The sequence below is a fragment of the Morus notabilis genome, unplaced genomic scaffold (genome assembly GCF_000414095.1).
Source record: "Morus notabilis unplaced genomic scaffold, ASM41409v2 Scaffold45, whole genome shotgun sequence".
Taxonomy (NCBI): domain Eukaryota; kingdom Viridiplantae; phylum Streptophyta; class Magnoliopsida; order Rosales; family Moraceae; genus Morus; species Morus notabilis.
In genome coordinates, this window is record NW_010366164.1 from 34,445 (window position 1) to 59,167 (window position 24,723).

At 35.7% G+C, this 24,723-nt stretch overlaps 2 protein-coding genes across 7 annotated transcripts; one reads left to right on the forward strand and one right to left on the reverse strand.

The window, feature by feature from the left end:
* The first annotated feature begins 1,150 nt into the window (after positions 1 to 1,150).
* On the forward strand, positions 1,151 to 12,329 carry LOC21410039 (protein CHROMATIN REMODELING 35). Its single transcript, XM_010109532.2, has 7 exons — positions 1,151 to 1,307; positions 2,206 to 2,831; positions 3,151 to 3,342; positions 4,163 to 4,321; positions 5,254 to 6,484; positions 11,559 to 11,934; positions 12,085 to 12,329. The coding sequence occupies exons 1-7, from the start codon at positions 1,298 to 1,300 to the stop codon at positions 12,086 to 12,088; spliced, it is 2,598 nt and encodes an 865-aa protein (XP_010107834.2). The 5' UTR covers positions 1,151 to 1,297; the 3' UTR covers positions 12,089 to 12,329.
* A 579-nt stretch (positions 12,330 to 12,908) lies between these two features.
* LOC21410041 (BEL1-like homeodomain protein 6) lies at positions 12,909 to 19,625 on the reverse strand. 6 transcript variants are annotated; one of them, XM_024173178.1, is made up of 6 exons: positions 19,421 to 19,625; positions 18,938 to 19,027; positions 17,252 to 18,237; positions 14,942 to 15,321; positions 14,510 to 14,570; positions 12,909 to 13,939 (listed from the first exon to the last, which is right to left on the reverse strand). In XM_024173178.1, the coding sequence occupies exons 3-6, from the start codon at positions 18,158 to 18,160 to the stop codon at positions 13,235 to 13,237; spliced, it is 2,055 nt and encodes a 684-aa protein (XP_024028946.1). In that variant the 5' UTR covers positions 18,161 to 18,237; positions 18,938 to 19,027; positions 19,421 to 19,625; the 3' UTR covers positions 12,909 to 13,234. The 6 variants fall into 6 exon arrangements, with proteins under 6 accessions (XP_024028946.1, XP_024028943.1, XP_024028944.1 ...); XM_024173175.1 differs by having other exon boundaries at positions 18,899 to 19,027; XM_024173176.1 differs by lacking the exon at positions 19,421 to 19,625 and adding an exon at positions 19,198 to 19,293 and having other exon boundaries at positions 18,899 to 19,027.
* Positions 19,626 to 24,723: the final 5,098 nt, after the last annotated feature.

Below are 24,723 nucleotides of genomic sequence, written 5' to 3' on the forward strand. Positions count from 1 at the left end.
CTTAATTTAAATAAGAAATACATGTATATTGCCGTTTCCTACAGCATAACGTAAAAAAAATAAAAAAAATAAAAAAAAAAATCCAAACGACGTTCAATAACATGAAATACAACAAATCAAGCAATATACATATTAATACGTTACGTGTTCACTTAATTGCTATAAAAAATACATGTTTCCATTAAAAATATACATTGTCGCTTACGTTCATTAACATTAATATACATATTTTTATGATATATGTTCACTTAATTACTATAAATATACACACTTCATGTATATTTATACAAGTGTCAGTTTGGTCAGGCACTTTCCAAGTGCCTGACCAGAGACTTTGCCTATATATATAGTTACAGAAATTTTTGTGAAAATCTTACTTATATTTTCACGCAATTTTCGTAAAATTTTCATGATATTTTGTCATTTAACACTATAGGTATGTTTAAAATGTATGCTCAAATCACGATTATTAATTTTGACATTTAAATTTTAAATTTTTTGTTAAAAAAATTGTAACAAAATTAATAATTTAAATTTGAGTATAAGAAACAAAAGAGTCCTATGCTTTTCTCGAAAATTGATATTTTAGTAAGATGTGGTTGTTCTTTTGCAACGAAACTCATAAAAAGTTTGAATTCGAGTTACAAATTTATTTAAGTTCATATTCTTTTGTAAAATTGAGTTTGAACTCGAGTTTGTGGCTAAACTCGAGTTCAAGTTTCTCTTTCAACTCGAGTTTATAAACTCAAACTTAAGTTAATAGACAGTATTTTTTTATTCTTAAATATACCATAACTTTTTCGTTTTAATTCTGATTGAGATGATTTTTTTTATGCATTTATAACGAAAAGACGAATAAAACCTCACCCATATACCTTATTAAAATTTTTCATCACCATTGAATTTTTATTAAAATACTATATAAATAAAAATTTAAATTTTAACCCACTTAAATATAAATTCAAAAAAATTCTCAATTTAAATCATAACTTAAATGTACATATTTAAACACAAACTTTAAATTATAATTTTAACTCAAATTATAACTCAAACTCAACTTAAAATCATCACTTAAATCACCTTAATTCAAAAATATAAAAGAACAACCCCGTAATAATTCTCTCAATTCTCTCCCCCGCTTCCGGTTCCTCTCACAAGTATAGCATGTATTTGTGAGTGAGCCCAAATTCCCAAGCACATTATACAGCTCTCTCAGTCGGGCAATTTCTTCTGAAAATTGCTCTTCTTTCTTCGGTCGAGACGGAGAATTCGACCGCTCACTAAAATTTCTTCCATTATGTCTCTAGGTAATTATCTCACTCTCATTCTCTCTCTCTCTCTCTCTCCGAATGCTATTTTTCTTGATTTTTCGGAATTTTATTTCTACCAAATTCTGCAGAGAAATTTCCTTCCCGTGCGAAGTGGAAATTATCAGAAACCCATTTTTACTGATAATGGTGCTTTTTCTTATTGCATTTTTTTTTTTTGAGAATTTTTGTTTGCTTTGAGTTGCTCTGAATGCGAGGTTTTTCAAATAGGATTGAAATTTTTGCATTGTTGTTGGAGAATTTTTGGTATTTTATGTTGCATGAATTCGAAATTGTTAGAGAGGACGAAGGGTTTATGGAATTAGAATTTTTGCTATAATATATATTTATATATATTTCATATGGGTCTTCTTGAATTTTTGTAGCTTAGCTGTTTTCTATGCTTTGATGTGTTCAATGCAGAAAATGAATGAGTAAATGGGGCAATAACAAAAACCTCCCATTTGTGTTATTGAAATTTTTTTTAAGGAGTTTTTAACCTGGTTTCTGATGGAGGTTTCTAATACGATTTATAGAACGTAGGCAATAGTTATAACACGATTTATAAGCATAGGGGATAAGCTGGGGCGGAGCTAGAAAATTAAGTGAGTGGTGGACATATAATTTCAGATTTTGAGAGAGGACAAACATATATAATTTCAGGCTTTTAGAGGGGACAAACTACAAATTTTAACAAAATAAGTATACAACATTAAAAGAGGAGAGGAAAAAAAGAAACATTAGGTGGGGAGGCCGCCTATTCTCGGGAAGGTGTGACTCCACCCCAGGATGGACGCAACATTCATAAAAGTATATGGTAAAACACAATAATATTTTCTTGAAAGTATGTGGTCCTAATGTTTTGTAATTTTCTTGTGACCTTTCACTTTGTGATCAGACTTCTACTTGGGACAAAAACGACCTGCATTTTCTATTGATGGAAGATATCAGGATGGAATCACCTTCCCTTCGAGTATGCATAATGAGCTGTCCTATTCCACAGGGCATAAACGGCCCAGATTTTCTGCTGATGGAAAACAACATGATGGAATGGCCTTCCCTTCACGCATGTCCGATGAAACTGTGCCGAATAAACCAGTTACTACTTCAAAAGTTGTTGATTTTTCCGATCCACTTGCTACTCGAGGTTTTCATGAGGGGTTAGATGCTGGTAAGTTTGGAAGTGTCACAAAAGATATAGAGGCTATTCTTGCTCTGAAGATGCTAACTTTATACCCGTATTTTGAAAAGTACCCAGCACTTATAAGTCGGTTCTTTGATGCCGAAAAGAACGACTCTAGAGATGGTGCTAAGTTGAAAAATGAGCAAATGGCTTATTCGACGCACAATAATGTCATCGACTTAGATGATGACTGTGTTGCAAATGACACTCCAACAAGGTCATTGCCTATCATAACAATTGATTCTGATGAAGAAGATGGAGAAGACGACGGACCTTCTTATAATTTTCAGAATGTTTTCTTGAACCAACCATCTGGAGGATCTTTCATAAAGGACGTAGAGGTAATTTGACCCTGCATATATTATAGAAGATTTTGGTATACAGTAGACGTTGCTAATTGACAATATTTTTATGCTAGTGATTTCTCAACTCTATGAACTTACTTACATTCTATATGCATGCATCACATCTTCACTTGCCACCGTCCACCACAAATCAACAATTCTTTCATCATTGACTTTTGTCCTGAAAAAAGTATTCATGGGCATTTGTTAGAACTCATATGTGCTTTTGCTTTCAAAAAAGTTACAGTTTGCATTATTAACTGTTCCAATGTTATTTTATCCATCTATAGAGTTAATTAGAGGATTATTTGTGCAGGTTAGGGACCCTGCAGATAGAAGAGCTCGTGTAGAACCCATAAAGCTTCATGGGGAAACTAATGCGGACATCAACAGGGATAGAGGTGTTTATGTCGGTGTCGAAGATGAAAGTGATTCTGAGAACAGTGCTGAGGATGGTGGGCTTCAAGACATGTGGAATGAGATGTCAATGGCACTAGAATTTTCCAAGGTATTATTACAAAGACCAATTGCAACAAGAGAGACTTTCCTTTTCTTTTTAGTGTGCATTTTTTTTTTATATATATTTAGCATAAGGTTTTTCTCAAATGAGCATATTTTGTTTCTGTCTTTTATTTGTAGATTTTATTAAGAGTTTTTGCTTCTTATTTGTTTGGTCTATGATTTTTCAAATGTTTGGGGAAGGGCACAAAGCTTTGAATTGTATGAGGATTGTCCTTGAACTACTGACAATAGGTTTTGCAAACATAATTAGAGATCACTTAGTAGTCTAATTTCGTGTAAGGCCTGTGCATGTTCATTTTCTCCAAAAAAAAAATATAATATTGTTTTATATAAGAACTTTTAATGGAAATACATTCAACTATTGAAAGTCCTACGATGAATGGTTTACTCTATCAATCACTTAATAGATCTGACCATTTAAACCCTATATATGTCAATACCTATAATTTTAAAAGACGTCAACTTTCCAACACAGGCCCAACTTTAAATTACCAAATTAGAAAATTGAAAAGCAACTTTTAATGTTCAATAATCCCCAATGGTGGCAAATTGAGAAGCATAGGGAATCAAAGGTAAAATTGATAGATAATCCTAACGTTCTCATGGGGTAAAATTTTTCTTTCAAGGTTATGTTTCACTCTAAACCTGAAGGCTGACTTTCAACGCAGGATATATTTGAATCTACTTTCAAGTTTGTTACTTAGAGTTCAGATTTCTATTATCTCCAAAATGTTTTACCACTTTGCTAATTGTCACATATAGCATACGTACTAAAGCGTACTTCCGTTCCGTCATGCTGCTTCCAGGATGTTGCTGTAGATCCCTCAGCAGATGAACAAGTGAAAGAAGATGAAGAAAGCTGTGACCATTCTTTTATCTTAAAAGATGATATTGGTTATGTTTGTCGCATTTGCGGGGTTATTGACAAAGGAATTGAGAATATATTTGAGTTCCAGTATAACAAGGTCAGGTTTCATTTTGTGCATTCATTTTTTTTTTTTTGTGCATTCAAATATTTTACATTTCACTAAATTTACCCTTCTTTTTTTTTTAAAAAAAATTTTTAAGAAGCATCTGTTTGGCTTAGATGCTTAAAATTGGATTTGTAGATCCAGTGACCTGTGGCCAACGGGAATGTAGGATCTTAGATTAAAGTCTTAATCAATGGGTTCTGAAACAACCATGTAATTAATTAGATATTTTCTAATTAAGTAAATGGGCCTTAGAGGTTTAAAAACTCCTATTTATTTAGTGATTTTGGAAGTCTGGAAGTCCTTATTTATTTGGGATTTTGGAAGTCTAAAGTTCAAAAGGTCCGTATTTACTTCATGATTAGGAGTCTAGAATTTTTTTATTATTATTTTTTAAGGGTAAGTCATGAATGTGATCATTTTAGAGTGCCTCCAAATCCCTATGCAATCCTTCATTTGGAATACAAGTTTGAGTTGTGTTTTCTTTTAATTGTAGACTGTTCTCTACTTCCATTGTTCTTGGTTTCTTTAGAGAATCAACGAGACATTGATGCATTAAGTCTTTCCTATTCTGTGAGAATCAACAGTTCTTAGGTAGGTGTTTTTCAGGTGTTGATATTCATGTTTCTAGTCCAGTTCCACTGTATCTAGCAGCAACATAGAACATTACTAAGTTATAAAATCAAAATGGTACGTCTCTTTTTGATTTATAAATATGCTCTAATTCTGCTATTTTCTTTTTTAAGCTGCTTAATTTTGTTGCAAAACTTGTCTGTGAATTTGATTGCATAATAGTATTCTTCAATTCGGCGTTCAATTCATGTACATTAAATTCTTTATTCAGGGTTCAATCATTTTTCTATGCGCCTTCTTTTGGATATAAAGTTGTATTTCACATGTGTGTTTTTGATTGCCTATTATTTCAGATAAAAAGGTCTTGTCGAACTTACATATCCCGAGACAATGAATCAACTGGAATAGCTGGACTTAATTTGTCTTGTGATGATTTGATGGTTACTGAAGTATATGCCCACCCCAGGCACACAAAGAAAATGAAACCTCATCAGGTGGAGGGTTTCAATTTCCTAGTTAGCAACTTGGTGGGTGATGATCCTGGAGGCTGCATCCTGGCCCATGCACCCGGATCAGGAAAAACGTTTATGATAATCAGTTTTGTACAGAGTTTCTTGGCAAAATATCCAAATGGTAGACCCCTTGTTGTTCTTCCGAAAGGAATTTTGTCCACGTGGAAAAAAGAGTTTCAGATTTGGCAGATAGAGAATATTCCATTATATGACTGCTACACTGCCAAAGCAGATAGTCGATTCCAGCAATTAGAGGTTTTGAAACAATGGGTAGAGACGAAAAGTATCCTTTTCCTAGGTTACAAACAGTTCTCCTCCATTGTTTGTGATCCAGAAAACAATGAGGTATCAACTGCTTGCAATCAGAATCACGTCAAGGAGGTGTTTAATATCCTGAATCTTGTTCGACCAAAGTTTCTGAGAATAGAGACGTCCCGACCGATTGTCAAGCGCATCATGAGCAAAGTAGATATATCAGGTATTAGGAAGCATTTCAAAGCTGCTGGTGAGGCAGCTTTCTTTGATATGGTGGAGCATACACTGCAGAAAGATAAAGATTTTAGAAGGAAAGTCTCTGTTATACATGACCTGTGCGAGATGACCAGCAAGGTCTTGCACTATTATAAAGGTGATTTCTTGGATGAGCTTCCTGGACTAGTTGATTTCACTATAATTCTCAATCTCAGCTCCAAACAGATGCGTGAAGTTGGAAAAATAAAGAAGTTATCAAGAAAATTTAAAGCAAATTCTGTCGGAAGTGCCATTTACCTGCATCCAAAATTGCAGTCCTTTTCAGATAATTGGACCGCAACTGAAGAGACGATGGATGAGCTGCTGGAAAACTTAGATGTCGAAGAGGGAGTTAAGGCGAATTTTTTTCTGAATATGCTAAGTTTATGCAACTCGAAGCAGGAGAAGCTGCTGGTTTTCAGCCAGTACCTTGTGCCTTTGAAATTTTTAGAGAGATTAGCAGTGAAGGAAAACGGGTGGTGTCCAGGAAGAGAATTTTTTGTTATCTCAGGCGAGTCGAGCTCTGAGCACAGGGAGTGGTCGATGGAGCGATTCAACAATTCCCTGAAGAATTCAATGAGAAGAATTCTGAATATTCTCATTATTTGAATAATGAATTTACATTCTAATATATAGCCTATTGTGGATGGCATTCCAGTCCACCGGAAAAGGAAACAAAATCCCTTTTAATTAGGAATCCCATCAAAATAGGAAAGCAAATAAATTACAATATCTAATACGGAAATAGGAAACTAGAATCTATTCTAAATAAAGGAAAAATAAATAACTTCCTAACTAAGTACACAAGGGTCGGATTTCTTTCTACACTCCCCCTCAAGCTGGGTTGTATATGTTATACAAACCAAGCTTGGAGTTCAATTCATCAAAACTGACCCTTGGAAGCGCTTTGGTGAGAACATCAGCAATTTGAAGTTTCGTGGGAACATAGCTAAGTTGAACAATCCCGTTGTTAACCTTCTCTGAGATAAAGTGTCGATCAATCTCAATATGTTTTGTTCTGTCGTGGTGTACAGGATTTTTGGCTATGCTAATAGCTGCTTGACTGTCACTAAACATCTTGACCGAATCCCGTGCCTCAACCTTAAGCTCCCTTAATAGCCTTTGAAGCCACATCCCTTCGCATATTCCTAGTGCAAGAGCACGATACTCTGATTCTGCACTACTCCGTGAGACAATAGCCTGCTTTTTGCTTCTCCAAGTGACAAGATTACCCCAGACATATGAGCAGTAGCCAGTAGTTGACCTTCTATAAGTTAACTCTCCTGCCCAACTAGCATTAGTGTAGATCTCCACCTCACGGTTTTCTGATTTTCTGAACAGTAAACCATGCCCTGGAGTCATTTTCAGATACCTCAAAATCCTTTTTACTGCTTCTAGATGATCTTCACTCGGATTATTCATGTGCTGACTTACTACGCTGACTGAGTATGCAATGTCAGGTCTTGTGTGTGATAGATAGATGAGTTTACCAACAAGCCTTTGGTATCTTCCCTTGTCAACTAGACTGCTTTCTTCACTTCTGCTCGGCCTTTTATTGGGATCCATAGGTGTGTCCGCAGGTTTACACCCAAGCAAGCCAGTTTCACTTAACAGGTCCAGAATGTACTTTCTTTGGGAAATGACAATTCCCACCTTAGACCGAGCCACCTCCATTCCTAAAAAATACCTGAGAGTCCCAAGATCCTTGATCTCAAATTCTGTTGCCAGCATCTTTTTGAGATTGATAATTTCCTCTGAATCATCTCCTGTCAAAATGATATCATCTACATATACTATGAGAATAGCAATCTTACCTCATGGTTTACCTTTAACAAACAGTGTATGATCAGCTTGACACTGATGATATCCGTCAGCTATCACAGTCCTAGCAAACCTGTCAAACCACGCACAAGGAGACTGCTTCAAACCATATAAAAACTTTTTTAACTTGCAAACCAGCCTATTATTCGAACTATTTTCCAATCCCGGAGGTATAGTCATGTAGACTTCCTCTTCAAGGTCCCCATTCAGGAAGGCATTTTTGACATCGAGTTGGTATAAGGGCCAATCTTGATTCATTGCAAAAGAGAGTAGAACTCGAACAGTGTTGAGTTTAGCAGCTGGTGCGAAAGTCTCCTAGTCGTCAATCCCATATGACTGTGTGAAACCCTTTGCTACAAGTCTGGCCTTGAATCTCTCGACACTTCCATCTGCTTTGTACTTGACAGTGAAAATCCACTTACAGCCAACAGGATTCTTTCCATGAGGTAGTTCTGTAAGGATCCATGTATCCCGAATTTCCTCCTCAACCGCTTGTTTCCATGCTGGGACCTTTAGAGCCTCTTGGATAGAATTCGGCACCTGCTCTCTATCAAGGTTTAACACAAAAGCCATGTACGGAGGTAGCAACTTCCCATATGCTACATATTTTTCGATTGGATGTCCAGTGCACCCTCGAACACCTTTCCTATGAGCAATTGGCTGATTAGAGTCATCAATCTCAGGGACAAGAGAGTCATAAGATGAGGAATCCATACCATTATGATTATTGAGTGCAGGAGGACTTGGTTTCGATTCTTGACAGTCCTGGGTCAGCATGGTGTCCTCTATATGCTCGGCTAGTCTTCTCCTTCTATAGACACGAAGTTCATGATTATTGGTGTCAAGTTGTGGTGGATTTGAGACCATCGGGGCTGCTGTTTCAGTGGCAGGAACAGGGGCTATTTCAGTGGTTTCAGTGGCTGAGTCAAGGGCTGTTTCAGTGGCTGAGTCAGGGGCTGTTTCAGTGGCTGAGTTTGGTTGAGGAAAAATGGCCTGAGTGTCCTGAAGGAGATCCCAAACCTGGTATTCCCTCGAATTCTCCCCCTGAATGTCGGATTTGGGAAAGTAAGATTGATTCTCAAAGAAAGTTACATCCATGGAGTTGTATACTTTCCGAGTGATTGGAGAATAACACTTATATCCTTTTTTATTAGAAGAGTAACCGAGGAAGATGCATTTGAGGGACTTGGGATCGAGTTTGGTGCGATGATTTTGGTGGATGTGAACAAAAGAGGAGCAACCAAAAATTTTGAGTGGTAGGTCTGAAGAAAACAAACAGATATGTGAATAGGCATTCATGAGGACATGACGAGGAGTTTGGAACTTGAGGACTCGGCTAGGCATCCTATTGATGAGATATGTGGTTGTGAGTATGGCTTCCCCCAAAAATGTTTAAGTACATTATTAGAGAACATAGTGGCACGTGCTACCTCAAGTAAATGTCGGTTTTTTCTCTCGGCCACCCCATTTTGTTGAGGAGTATCGACACAAGAACTTATATGAATGATGCCGTGCTTGGAAAGGTAAGGACCAAGAATGGAATTAAAATAATCCTTCGCATTGTCAGTTTTAAGAACCTGAATGTTGCTTCGAAATTGAGTAGAGATCATGGAATGGAAAGATTGAAATATGGTGGTTGTTTCTGATTTTTCCTTCATAAGAAATGTCCAAGTTGTTCTTGTATGATCATCTATGAATGTCACAAACCACCGAGCCCCATTAATATTGTTTACTCGTGAGGGTCCCCAAATGTCACTATGAATCACAAAAAATGGATGTGAAGGTTTGTATTGTAGACTAGAATATACATGTCTGGTATGCTTTGCAAGTTGGCAAATCTCACACTGATAAAAATTGAATTTTTTATTGATGAACAAATGTGGAAACAACTTTTCAACATAAGCAAAGTTTGGATGACCAAGGCGATAGTGCCACAACATGACTTGACTCTCAACTGAAACAGAATTGGAAATAGATTTGACTGAATTTGAACTAGACTCAGGACCACAACTTGACGGGTGAACTTGTCTACTGAGGAGATTATTTTCTTTGAGCAAATATAGGCCACCACGCATCTTAGCACTGCCAATCACCTTCCCCGAATCCACTGCCTGAAAATCACAAAGATTGGAATAAAATTTAGTTACACATTTCAAATCACGAGTAAGTTGGCTGATGTAGAGTAGATTGCAGTTTAATTTAGGAACATAAAGAACAGAGGAAAGGTGAAGATCCTTTGTCAAATGAACTGATCCAGTTCCCGCTACTGGTGAGAATGAGCCATCAGCAATTCGGACTCCCGAGTGGATAGTGTAGGGACGGTAATTCTTGAGGACGCTAATGTCTCCAATCATGTGGTCCGAGGCTCCTGAGTCAACTATCCAAGGCTTTGAAGTGTTATTTTGGACAACATGAGCATATGATAGAATACCTTGGTGTGCAAGAAGGCTGGTATGTTGTTCGGCAGAGGATTGAGATGCTTGTCTAGGACTAGAGACTTGACCAAGCATTTTCTGCAGTGCCTCAATTTGCTCCTTGGTGAATGGACTGACTTCTGTACTGTTGCCTGTTGTGGCAGCGGCATTTGCATGATTTTTCCTGTCATATCGACCATTAGACAACTTCCAATCTGCAGGTTTGCCGTATAATTTCCAGCATGTTGCCTTTACATGACCAAGTTTCTTACAATGGTCGCACCAGGGACGTCCTTTGCCGGTCTTGTTATTCTGAGAGGAGTTGTGCGTGTACAAGGCTGAACCCTCAATTGCCGGTGTGGTGTGATTATCTGTCATCTGCTCTCTTCTCTCCGAACTTCAGCAAAGGCCTCTCGGATGGTAGGGAGAGGTTTGATTCCCATGATTCTCCCCCTAACCTCATCTAGGTCTTTATTGAGACCAAGGAGAAATCTGATTGTCCGTTTTTGCTTAATAATCTTCTTATACAAGGCAGAGTCGTCGGGGCACTTCCAAGAGTGGATCTCGTACATGTCCAATTGCAACCAACAGCGTGTGAGAGTGTTGAAATATTGAGTAACACTCAAGTCTCCTTGTCGTAGATCATACAATCTAGTCTCAACCTCAAATAATTCTGAGGTATTTTCTGTGCTGGAATAAGTTTCACGAGCAGTATCCCATATTTCCTTGGCTGTCTTATAGAGCATGAAGTTTTCTCCAACCTCTGTGGTCATGGAATTTATTAGCCATGACATAACCAGGTGATCATCAGTTTTCCAAGATCGGTATTTAGGGTATGTCGTTTCTGGAGCAGGAGTTTTGCCTGTGAGGTGTCCATCCTTCCCTCTACCGCAGATATACATGAAAATAGACTGTGACCATTGAAGAAAATTATGGCCATGAAGTTTATGATTTGTGACAAGATGAGAAGAGGTATCGGGGACAGAAGGGGCTGAGGAATTAGACTCGGTTCTAGAGTTGACTTCCGAGGAGGAGGATTGTGAGGCCATGCCGTATTTGGTCATGGTGAGAGAACGGCCAGAGAAAGAAGAATTGAGAAGGATTAGGGTTCAGAGAGGACCGGCTCTGATACCATGAAGAATTCAATGAGAAGAATTCTGAATATTCTCATTATTTGAATAATGAATTTACATTCTAATATATAGCCTATTGTGGCTGGCATTCCAGTCCACCGGAAAAGGAAACAGAATCCCTTTTAATTAGGAATCCCATCAAAATAGGAAAGCAAATAAATTACAATATCTAATACGGAAATAGGGAACTAGAATTTATTCTAAATAAAGGAAAAATAAATAACTTCCTAACTAAGTATACAATGGTCGGATTTCTTTCTACATTCTCCCCCGACTGCAAAGGTTTTCTTTGGCTCAATTAAGGCATGTGGAGAGGGTATTTCTTTAGTGGGGGCATCTAGAATTATAATCTTGGATGTTCATCTGAATCCATCTGTAACCCGCCAAGCAATTGGGCGTGCATTCCGTCCCGGGCAGATGAAGAAAGTGGTTGCATACAGATTGGTGGCCGTTGAGTCGCCAGAAGAGGAAGATCACGACTCTTGCTTCAAGAAGGAACTGATTTCTAAGATGTGGTTTGAATGGAATGAATACTGTGGGTATCGGGATTTTCAAGTGGAGACCGTTGACATCAACGACTGTGATGATGAGTTCTTGGAAGGCAGTCCAGTGTTAGCTGAAGATGTAAAGGTTATGTACAGAAGGTTAGTATCCCACATGTCTCCTTTTGTTCCAATCTTGATTTCCCACTTTTTTTTTATTTACAAAATAATCCCATAGTTTTTCTGTCATAACCGTGTGTATGTTTTTCAGGTAGATGTTTTTCTGTCATAATCGTGTTTTATGTTTTTCAGGTAGATCCTGCTATCTTGTAACGCTGAGACACTTGCTTAGAGTGAAGTAGTATCTGACCTCCAACTTTTAACAAGATGTAGAAAATTTTAAGTTCTTGCATTTTGTTAATGTAGGTTGAAGAAGAGCAAGAGATTTCTTGTTAGAATGTTCATGAGGAATGAACTTGAGTTGTTACATGTCCTATTGGGAAATATTTGGGATCCCATGTCACAAAGCTATACATACAGAAGAAAACATTACATTGGGGCCCTTTTTTTGAAAATAAAAAAACTTGAGGCTTGTTTGGAAAATACACTTAAATTATGATTCTTGATTCTGATGTTTGAAATTCAAATCTTTTGTGAGAAGAAAATACAGTTGCAGAATCAATCATTTAAGTTGAGTATATGAAACAAATGACACCTAAAGTAAATAGACACTCAAAACTTTGTATTTTGTACGCCTAAAATGGAAGTCATTCCAAATTCCTTTGCCCTACTTTCATATTCCTCTTTTTGATTTTTTTTTTTTTTTTTTTGGGTGGGGGGGCAAATTTTCCATCAAAATCACTGAAATTTTCTCCGGAACCACCCAACATTACTAAAGAAATTATTTCAATGTTCTTCGTGGAAGCAAATATCTCTTGCCCTAGCTTTCCTGTTGCTTCTTGCTAAATATAACATTCGAGGAAAAACGATCTTACAAAAAAAGAAGAAAAAAACTAAAAGAAAAAGAAATAATTAATTATTCTACATGTCATTGTGAGAACACAGACAGCATTAGCCAGTTTCTACTAAAATAATATCTTTTTTATTTTTTATTTTATTTTTTTGGTCGAGGGGCAAAACTTAAATCAACTTAGGAAAATTATTTATATCAAACGACAGTATATTTGTTTTTTATTTGTACTTCAATACCAAAGTTGTTACTACTTGTACATCTCATCTATACAAATATGCTGACCTTACCAACCAATTTCTTGATATAATACAACTGTGTTTAGGTGTTTCCATATTTGGAAGACTACAAATTTCCTACCATTGCAAGCAAAGCAAGACCTGATTTTCACTGTCAAGTCTTGTTCCTCACCTTTTAAGAATTGTTGTCACCCCATTGTTGATATCTCCAATCAAGCATTTTTTTCATTTATTTATTTATTTATCCTTTTTCTCACACTACGAAATCATGTAGCAAATGGGAAGAAGCGAATCGAGGCTGCTGGTTCCCCGAATTCACACACTCAAAATCTGCTGTCTCAGCTCCTACTGAAGAAGCTGCAGCATTGTATATATCATCCCCTCTCATGGCAACAAAACTGTGATGTGTCCCACTAGACATTGGTAGGCTACCAACATCACAATGCTGCAATCCCAGAGTGAGAGACACCCCGCTACCGCCCCCGAACCTCCCCAACTCCGACATGTGGTATGCAGCAGCTGCAGCCATGTATCTTTCGTTGCTTCCATCAGACTGAACCATTGTGTCGGGAAAGAGACTGCAGTCGTCCATACCGGGCCTTTGTTCCTCCCTGCGCTTCATTATTAGCCCGTATTCAGCCTCTGCTTCACGGCGAGGGACATTGTGGAAACTGGCGGATCGAATTGATCCTGCCATTTCTACATCAGGAACATGGTCGGTTTTTGACTCCATGAATTGGCCAGTGCTGCATCTCTCAGTGCCTGTTGAACTCGCACTTTGCTGCTGCATGTCTGCCCCCTTGTCCTCGGAGGTCCTAACGTCGCCTTTTGTTGCTTTGGCCGAATTTTCGGAGGATGAATTAGAATCCATCTCAGCATCACCTGTCTCTTCTTTGTACATCTCTTCAACCATGGGCTTCCACAGACGCACCCTTGCGTTTATAAACCAGTTTGAGACCTGAGCCAATTACATAAGTTCAAATAAAAAAAGAGGAAACGAAGATAAGAAGGCATATTCCGAATATTAGGTTCTCTTAAATGGTATCTTATTTAACACCGTATACAACACTGTCGGCCTCTATTTAAAGTACCAGATAAAGGTGCAACTGGGTTCATTAGAATTTTTTATGCATTCAAAAAATTTCCTACCACGTCTGTTGTAAAATCGGACAATCACCGCCGTATTTTGAAGGTTGCTCTAATTTAATGGTTCTAAGGTTACCCAAAAGCTACTGAACTTAAATTTTTTTCCCCTCCTCTATATCGCATTATCCCAAAGATTGTTAGCTATTGTTGTGCTCATTCGTTTAGTACTCCTGATATTAGTTGCAAACTTTTCTTCTTTCCAACAAAAATGAAGCAATCCCTACCAAATACAGTTCTTTCAAGAGTATAATTCACATGCCCTGATCCAACGAGTCCTATTGGGGATCAAATGATCTAGAAATTAAAAGAAAGACAAAAAGCACACGGGAACTCCATTTTTTCCGAATCAAATAGATATATGGCATGGTTATTTCATCTTTACCTGACTTCTAGTTAGGCCTGTCTGCCTTGCTAGCATGATCTTATCAGAATCCTTGGGATACCTGAAAAATGTCATCATTTTATTTAAGAGACGTTTGGTTCATAGATTAGAATCATGTGATTAGAACCATTTTCGATTTACGTTTATTTTTTGTGAGAGAAAACACTGTAGTGAACCACAAACTATGATTCAAATCATGGTTTGAATCCTCCAACCAAACGCCCCCTTAATATTAGATTGATCTCAGCAGGCACTAAGACACGGTATCACAACCAAATCACAAGAAATGAAAACGCAAAGAAAAAGGGCAGGGCTAGAAGGTTTACGGGTGATTAATATTAGATTGATCTCAGCAGGCACTAAGACACGGTATCACAACCAAATCACGAGAAATGAAAACGCAAAGAAAAAGGGCAGGGCTAGAAGGTTTACGGGTGAAGGAAATGCTCAAACAGCCACGCACGTAGAATCGACACAGAGCTTTCTGGAAGCCCCCTTTGTGGTCTCCACGCATGTTGCTGCATCATACCAAGCTGCTGAAGAGCTCTCTGTTGCCTAAGCTGCTGGTCCACGTATCGCAAGCGCGATATTCCAACTCCTTTCACATTTCCTGGAGCATCTTCCTCGCCAAGGCTTTTGCGGGTTGCTTTTATTTGGCCTGTGATAGCATCCCGCAAACACCGGAAGTGGCGTGAAATAGTCTGGAGGGCAAGTGCCGTGTATGGTTTTGCTGATCCACATCCTGCGATTGCATCAAATGATGATACCACAATCTGCATCTGATGGTAATATTGCTTGTACCTTCTGTCAACCTGCAAATGAATCGATCATCAAGATACCATTTTGAAGACGGGGAAAAAGACAAAGGAGAGGATAAAGCAGGTTCAATCTGTTCATATTGTGTATACTGGATTGAATGTGATCATCCAAATGCAGCTCACATTGGTTTACTTTTTTAGCATCTCGGTCCCTAGTAGTTCTACAATATCATGTCAACATCAAGAATTAACATTTAGACTCAAAACCTGTAAGTACACATGCATTCATTGAAACAAACTTGAGTAATTATTAATAGTTGAGTATCATCAATCTACCACATGATAAATCAAAGACAAGCATTGAAGTTATTAAAAGACAGTTGAAGCGGTTTAGCAAACCCGAGAGAGAGAGCTCAAATCGCTAAGTATCTTTTATGTATCCATTGAAGAGAGATCTATTGTGCAAAAAATTCAAATTTCTAGTGCAAAAGACTATAAAGGAGCACCTCTGTCCAGTACGGTAGTGTGTCAGAACTTATTTTGCTCCACCCACTAAATGGAATACCAGTGAGAACTTCCTTGGCACAATGATTTTGTATGTGAAAATTGACCGGTCTTTTAATGTTGTGAAAGGTTGTATAGCTAACTCTATCAGACAAAGAAAATGTTATACAAAGATAACCTTCTTTCTCACTAGAATGAAAAGACATCAACAATTATTTTTGGGCCATTAATGACACCAAACAAAAGGCAAAGAGTTCTTAGATAATCCAGCAAAAGCAAGCTTCCATTTCTTTGAATAACAATCCAGAAAATTGAATATCATCACAATTAATCGAGGAAAACTATGGAGAATCAAGACTTCAATTACCATTTTTTCCTTTAGCCATCAGCAATCAACAATTATCTTACTGGTTAAGTATTCTCCCCATATTTGTTCCCTCATCAAAGCAGTAAAAACGAGGAACTAGCCTCAACTTGTAGCAGTAACTTGGATCTTTGCTAGCATTTTCCAACAATAGTGTATACATTTGCTACTAAAAACGAATGTGGATCATTTTAACAATTGCATTAAGGTCAATATTGCAAGAATATTTTTACTGCGTGCTTTCATATTCTTTGTAAAGCCCCAAACAAATAATGCCAAATGATAAGTGCAAACATTTATGGTTTTGGTGAAAACAGTTGAATTGCAGTTACTCACAATGATAACTGATGTTTAAAAGAGCTATTAATCTAGGTGCTTTTTTTTTTTTTTTAAGTAGATGCATAAATAAACCAGTTAGTTTTGGCCCACCTCCTAAGAGCTTAAGCTTTTGGGAGAAAAGGTAAACTAACAAATTCATGGCGGACCTATGTCCACACATAAAGGCAGTTCTTTTCTCTAGCTCCTTGATCAATTCATTAGAAAAATCAAGGTACATATAGTACATTAAGTTACAATCTGAAATGGCAGAAATTAGTTAAGTGAATTAGTTTTAAACAAAATGTAATGATGATAAAACTTAATGCTTGAGCAACAAATTTATTAGTGCTTGAGACACTTGGAACAAAAGAATCCATTTTTTAATGCGCGTCGACATCCAATTTACACAAATGGAAAAAACATTCCAAGTTGTAGCTTATGCAAAAGCAGGTTCAACGATTCTAGAAAATCTAATGAAGAGGGGAAAAATCGCTACATTTTAAACAACCAACAACTAGGTAACAACTTTCTCCTAAGAAGTTTTACTTTTCTTGACGAAGTCAACGAATGTGTTTGTGTGTAAGAATCATAAGCTCATAAAATAGGACTACGGACATTTAGCAAAACATCAAGTTTACCAAATTGTCTACCGTGATTGAAGAATTTGGAGGTGATCAAACAGAAACCAGCTTTCAATCCTCTTAACATAGCTCAATTAATGATTAGATAAGAAAGCCTAACAAACAACAAGCAATAACCTCATAAAGAGACTGAAAAACTAAAGCACAATTGGCATACCTCATCCAACATGGATAAGAGTTTTGTCAATTTGTTCTGTAGATCTTGCTTCTCGGCATGTGAAAGCTCGGGTTGTGAGTTAGTGGTCGACTCTCCACCTCCAGGTGTAGATTCATTCTTTGATCCTTCATCACCCTCCTTGGAGCTTTTCATCCGCTGCTCCTGCCCAGTTTGGCCCCTCTCATTGTCATGCTGCTTCAGCGCTTTTCGGACATTGACAACTTCATCGAGCAGTTGTTGCACCGCCTTGAGATACTTAGAGCTAGGAACTGTTCTTGCAACACTTGACAGCCCATATGGAGACAATTCCCCTTTACTTAAATCTTGATTACCCCCAGGAAAACCAGGCGCCAAATATTCAACATTCCTCGGCTGATCATCCCTTGAACAGCCACTCCTTTCCCCTGAAATCGACGGATTCGGGCTCAAGAAAGAAGCAAAACCCATGTTAGGATTGCGGAACGAGATTGAAGGCATTTGGATTCCTGATGGAATTTGTGTGCCAAGACTAAGGGACAATCCTTGACCACCCTGCAAGTTCTGTCCACCATGAAGAATGCTTGGAGCCCCACCCCCCATTGAGTGAGTCACTACCAAGTCATTTTTACCATCTCTCCATTCACCAAAATTGTGCTCTCCGATTCTTGAACCGCCCCCAAGATTCGACAAGATGTCCTGCTGTTGTGGGGTGGAATCAGAAGCCCCCATTGGTGGCATTTCAATATTGCAGTTACTTTGCTGCTGAGAATTCCCACCTAATGCGTCGGGATATGAACCCGAATTCATGTACATCATCATGTTTGTGGGAAGAACGGAAGCTTCTGGATAAGAACTAGGCAAGTGTTCCCTTGAATACAGCATTGGGGCAGCCTCTCTTTGATTGTTTGAACTAGAGTAATAAGTTGCCATATTGTCTTTTTTCTATCTCAAGCTTGAAACTTTCTTTGCCCAGTTTTGCAAATTAGATCTCACAATCAGACATGGAACTGAAAAGAGACAAAAAAAATAGAAACGACACAATAAGAACACATATTCATCATTAATCATTTATTATAATGAATTTGTGATCCGGAATTAGTAAAAAGTCTATTTGGGATTAAATTCTTTGGCCTAACCGTCCAAATAAAGTAGAATATATCATTTTTCTGCTTGCATATACTAGTATTTCAGCTTCATGCAATTCATACACACGAGAGAAGATTCATCAAAAACATACACCACAGGCAGAAGTAGCAACCTATTTTTTCTTCTTTTTTTTTTTGGTATCTATCATCATAAACAAAAGCTTTTATTAGTAGCTTCGAAAAGTATAATCTATAGTTCAACAGCCCAAGCTGGATATAGTACTCAGAATTGAAAGCCTAAAAAACAAAAGAGAACCATCATCAAAAGAGAAATCTTTTTATGCATGTTTTTTATATGCATGAACATAGTAACATCCAAGATATGAATTTTCTTATGCTTCTGGCAATTAAATCATATTCTGAACCAGAATCAACAACCAGAACCCTTGTTTATGGTAACGGGAAAATTCACAAACTAGCGAGAGAATTAACAAATACGAAATGATAATGAAGAACCCATAAGAACAATTCTAATAAAAATTACTAATAATTTATTATTATAATAATAATAAGTATGATATACCATTATTTCTGCATCACTTTATCAGGTGAGAGAATTAACCTAACCCAAGTATCTGAAATTACTATGAGCAAAGAGCGAGACAGACCCAAAATCCCATGCAAACAAAAACAACCCAGAAATGAAGAAATCCTGCAAGGTTAGGAAGAAAATGAAATTTCAGAAAAAAAACCCATGTTCTATTAAAAGGGAAAAAAAAAGAAAAAAAAACATGAATAAAAAGTAAGATTCTAAAACACCCATGTTGAAGAAAAAGTTTTTGAAGAGAATAAGAAGGTTAAATAGAGAAGAAGAAAAATAACCTGCAAATTTTCATGTTCATACGATCACAATCTTCATCTCATTTTCATCAAGAAAGAGAAAAGAGAGAGAAAAAGAGAACCACAAAACAACAAAGATAAAAGAGAGAGAAATGCATATATAGGATATTATTATAATATGAATAAATAAAGGAAATTAAACGTAGCTGAGGTAAGACAGTGAAATGTAAAGTCAAGAGAAAAAAAAAAGAATAAAAAAAAATACCTGGAGACCCGTAACAGTTGTGGGCGATATGGGGAACAGAAAAGCTTGGAGACAAACAACCAATCCGCTCCAAACACAATCCAAAACACCTTCCCGATCCCGAGAGAAAGTGAAAGAGAAAACCAAAACCTTAACCCTATAACTTTTTACTTATGTTTTTACTAATACAAACATGAAAAAACAACAAATATTATTGATTCTTTTGATAATTAACTATTTTATATATATTTGTAAACCCAAAAGAACAATGAAAAGAAAAGGAGAGAGGAAAAAAAAAGAAGAGTAATAATTCTGGGGAGATTTTTTTTTTCTTTTTTTCACTTTTGCTGTTCTTTTTTGATGATGGTAATCATAATCATCAATATATATTCTTCGTCCCTTATTGATTTGGCCATCAATCCCCACGTGAGACTCACACGTACACCCACCACACACTTCAACGTACGAACGAACCCAAAACCATTACTGTTCCTCTCTCTCTCTCTCTCTCTCCGGAACAAAAAGCAGTAAGACCCAGTAATTGTTTGTTGTTGCGCTTCGTCTTCAAAGCTGAAAGAGATGATCTTCTTCTTCTTTGTTTTTTTTTTTTTTTTTTGATTTTCGGGTTTGGTTAAGAAGCTCAATCTCTAACTACCAGTTGGTAGACCTAAAAAAACTAAACCCTCACTAAAACCCTCCCCTCCATTCTTGATCATCTCTGATCTTCTCTCTCTCTCTCTCTCTCTCTCTCTCTCTCTCTAGTTTCTTCTTTAGCTGTCTCTCTCATCCATATCCCTCCCTTTGAGCTTGGAAGGTCTGGTCTGGGTTTGCTTGCTGCAATATCCACCAAAATAAGCATATTCTCTTTTGTTTATCTATTTCTTTATTTGATTATTTGTTTTTGTTTGTTGTCCTAAGCTTCTATTGTACTCTAAAATTATTTGTTTCTTTTTATAATTTTTTATGTGTCTATTTACTTCTCTGTTTGTTTGTTTATTTTATATTATAATCTGCATTATAATATTGTCCATAGAAAAAAATATATATATCTTAAATCTAAGAGGCGCGCACCTATTAGGTGCCCATATCACTGTATTTGTCGTTTTGTCCTAACAAATCTATATTTTTGCAATGAGACTCTTGCCCTTTTATGTATTTCTAATTCTTACCCACTATTGTTACTTATTTCTGCTACTTTTGTAATTAAATAATAAATAGTGATACTTTAATTGAGGGAGGGAAACACTTTCTTATGATTCGAATTTTCAGTTTTAAGTTTTTAAAGTTAAAAGTTTTTAAAAAATGTCATATTTAATTTTTTTATTACAGTTAAAAATTCTCAAAAAATATCACATCTTAACTCAAATTAAAAACTCAAATCCGCAAAGTGAATATGACCAAAATCTATGTGCCAGTGCACCATGCATAATTAACATGTTTATTAAACAAAAGTAAGTTAAGGACATGTTTAGTTCGCTGATTCGAGTTTGTAATTTGAGTTGAGATGTGACTTTGTGTGAGTGTTTTTTTATTATAGTAAAAAAAATTAGATGTAATTATTTTTTAAAACTTTTTACTGTAACAAAACTCGAATTGGTAAAATAAACGGGCCTAAATGCACTTTAAACAACTATAGTTATTTCTTAAGAGGAAAGTCTCATTGACTAAGAGTACATCTTTTTTTTTCCTTTATTTCACTTACTCATCTTTTAAAAACTATGTGGTAATCTAACGATAAAGGATTAACTTGATTAAATCTAATAAAAGGTTTTAAGTATTAAGGTATCTTTTTTTGAGGATCTTAAATATAAAAGTTTGTTCCTTCCAATCTTATACTCGATTTAGTAGGCATGTGACCACATTCTCATGTATCTTAATTATTAGTACATACTGTGAGATTGACATGACGTGCTCTTCATTAAGGGGGTAGGGTGGTCATTAGGGACTTTAATGAACATTCTTATCAATGTTAGAGCCAACTCTTTTAATAACATCTAAAAAAGTATACTATCGTTGATCACTCTCTTCCAGAATTTTTTTTTTTTTTTTGGGTTTAAAAAAAAAGAGCTACGGTAACAAATGGTTCATTTTGGATGGGATATTCCACATTGTAAATGTGGATGGTACTTGCCTAACCCACTAATGTGACACTACTTATTTGTGTGCCCACTTTTTATCTTTTTTTCCTTTTGGTGTATTGATGTCTTAGATTGTAACCATGAAAAAAAGGCATCTCTTTGAAGGGGAGTGGTGAAGTGGGGTTGGGCATTTGTGATTCTAATGAAAGGTACAACCTTTGGGAAAGTGGGTGTGGGACGATTTTCATTTTTCACTAGGTGTCGTCTTTTGCCAAAAAAAAAAAAAAAAAAAAAAAAAAAAAAAAAAAAAAAAAAAAAAAAAAAAAAAAAAAAAAACTTTTATGAATTATTTTATTTTTTTTCCCCTCAAAATTGCATGGCACACAATAACAACTCGTATTTCAAAAAAGAAAATTGATTGTGATGAAACAATAATAACTTTCTATAAAACAATGGATTATTATCCTTAAATTTTAGAGTTATTTTTAGTTTTTCTTATGAATTTTAAAAATTCTCATTTTACTCTCTAAATTTTGAATTATTTCTATTTAATCCCTTATGTTGTAATTTTTGTTAAACTATATAGAGAAAAAAGGAAAATAACGCAGTCACACGGACAATCTGTTTAGATTTATATTAAAAAGAAGCAGATAAAAATTACATAATCACATTCAATTCACTCTTTTTTTTGTATGATTTTAACATAATAAAAAGAGTTAAGTGAGAACAATTCAAAGTTTAAGGATAAAATGAAAATTTTAAAGTTTAAAAAGTAAACTGAAAATGATTCTAAAATTTACCCGTGAGAATAATCCTAAATAAATAATTATCCAAAACAAGAAACCCTAAAAATAAATAAATTTCCATTGTGAGAAGCCCTATATTAAAATTTCGATCAGAAAATAAAATGATTACACTGCTGGTAAGTACAATGCACACAATTCTTCCAACTAAAGAACAAAACTCAACTACATAAGCAGCTAGCGTAAGAATAATAAATATTGCACAGCCCAAAAGTACTCGAAGTTTTACCGAATAAAAGACAAGGTTTGATTTCAAAATTTATTCACCATGTGATAGAAGCATAATATGCTTGCCTGCCCAACCAATAATGATTTAGGGTCAGACATGCTTTGTTTTATGTTTGGTCTACTAAATCTTCGTGTTATGCTCGTGTTGGTGTGACATTCAAAAGCTCTTGTCATTCTCGCTCGATTATTATTTCACTGAGCCGGTCCTTCGGTCCTTTTTCAATAAAATTTTCGGATGTTGAAAATTTGATATATTCCAACACAACTGCAAGTACGTACATAAAAAAAAATAAAAAATCATTCGAAATGAAATAAATATATATATATATATCCCAGAGAAATGCATATGGAGCCCCGTTTTTTTTCGTTGATTCGAGTTTAGAATTCGAGTTTTGCTACAGTGGTCTCGTTCATTTCACCGATTCGAGTTTTTACAGTAAAAAGCTCTCAGAAAATGTCACATCTAACTTTTTCTGTTACAGTGAAAAGCTCTCAAAAAATATAACATCTCAGCTCGAATTAAAAATTCGAATCCGCGAAGTGAACGAGGCCTAAAAAGCTCTTAGAAACAGTCATATCTAACTTTTTTACTACAGTAAAAAGTTCTCACACAACATCACATCTCAATTCGAATTAAAAACTTGAATTAGCGAATCGAACGGACTTCGCTATACAATATACATGTTACAAAATCCATCGAATGTTTAAAACAAATAGTGACTGTTTTCTCAACTTAAAAATTTTATGAGAACCTGTTCAAAGGGTTGTGCTTGTTTATATAAATCGTGCTCATTTCTATTTGTCATGCTTAAAACATGAGCCTGCCATCTTGTTGTGCTTAGTCGTTTTTGTATGACATCATTCTACTCATTGAGCAGCATGTTCATAATAAAATACACAAGTTATTATTGTTGAAGCAGTTCTTAAGGCCTCGTTCACTTCGCGGATTCGAGTTTTCAATTCGAGTTGACATGTGATATTTTTTGAGAGCTTTTCACTGTAGTATAAAAAGTTAGATGTGACATTTTCTGAGAACTTTTTACTGTAGAAACTTAAAACTAAAAACTCAAATCGGTAAAATGAACGAACCCTAAGATGACATGTGCCATTCAATTGATCGAAAATCAAATTTTCGTAACGAAAAAGAAGAGCTTGTTAATTAATGCTTAAGAAAATGACTCTTCTTCTATTGGTGTGAATTGTTGCTCATTTGATGTGGATATTTCATTGTTTTTGTTCTCCTAATATGGTTACAATATTATTTTCAGACTACAAAGTGAGTCTAACATTAAACATGCTGTATTTATCCTTCAAGATATTGATGTGATATGCAGTGATAAAAGGGCCTCCCAAAAATGCTTTTTTTTATCTTCTTTTAAATTTGTGTTTGTCATTGGCAGTGCCCTTCTTTTGGTCACCGGGTCATGGACCTAAAATAGAATTATGGTAAGGCATTTAGTAAGATGATGATGATGATGATGGGTGCTATGTCCAATGGCATTATAACATTGTGTAGTGTGGCCCACATACCAAATTTTTATTTGTTATATTTTATTTTATTTTAAAATGATATATTATTGGTATACTGTCCTTTCTGACGTACTTGGACTAATCAAAAATTGCTCCCATCAGATTGTTATTGGACATTGATTAGAGAATAGTAGGGCCTTTTTCATAATTTCATGAAAAGTATGCTCTCTTCTTCTTATTTTCTTTTGTTTTCTTGAAGATATATGCAAAATTTTATGGAATATATTCTTAGCCAAAAAAAAAAAAAAAGATTTGGTGGAATATATTAAGTTAGGCCTTATTGCATCCATTGTGATCTGAAAGCAACAAGTCATGAGATTTAATTTGTGATTGACTCTAATGTAGTAACCAATATGATTGAACTTTTATTACAAAAAATAAAGCTCAAATATGACTCCCATAAGGTTTATATACTTTATGTAAATTATGCATTTATATTTTAGGGAGAAATCTTAGGATAAGTTATAAACAACCCTACTAGTAAGCACATTTAACCACCAGATTTTTATTAAGTTGTATTAAAATATCATATATTTTATTTTTAATTTTATATGATTCTTATGTGATATCTGATGGTATAAAGTTGTGCTTTACATATAATTTAAGGTTATATTGGTCAATAAGTCGTATCATGTTTACGTGTGGTATAATTAGTTATAACTTACTAGTATACTTTCGTTAAAAA

What these genes read in the sequence shown, in the direction of transcription:
- LOC21410039 (XM_010109532.2), top strand. An exon ending in TGGCACTAGAATTTTCCAAG is followed by an intron (nt 3,343 to 4,162) that starts GTATTATTACAA and finishes TGCTGCTTCCAG; the next exon opens with GATGTTGCTGTAGATCCCTC. An exon ending in GATGGAGCGATTCAACAATT is followed by an intron (nt 6,485 to 11,558) that starts CCCTGAAGAATT and finishes TTCTACATTCTC; the next exon opens with CCCCGACTGCAAAGGTTTTC.
- LOC21410041 (XM_010109534.2), bottom strand. Translation starts at nt 18,160, where the DNA reads ATGGCAACTTATTACTCTAGTTCAAACAATCAAAGAGAGGCTGCCCCA. An exon ending in TCTTATCCATGTTGGATGAG is followed by an intron (nt 15,322 to 17,251) that starts GTATGCCAATTG and finishes ATTCATTTGCAG; the next exon opens with GTTGACAGAAGGTACAAGCA. An exon ending in CAGGCCTAACTAGAAGTCAG is followed by an intron (nt 13,940 to 14,509) that starts GTAAAGATGAAA and finishes TAATTGGCTCAG; the next exon opens with GTCTCAAACTGGTTTATAAA.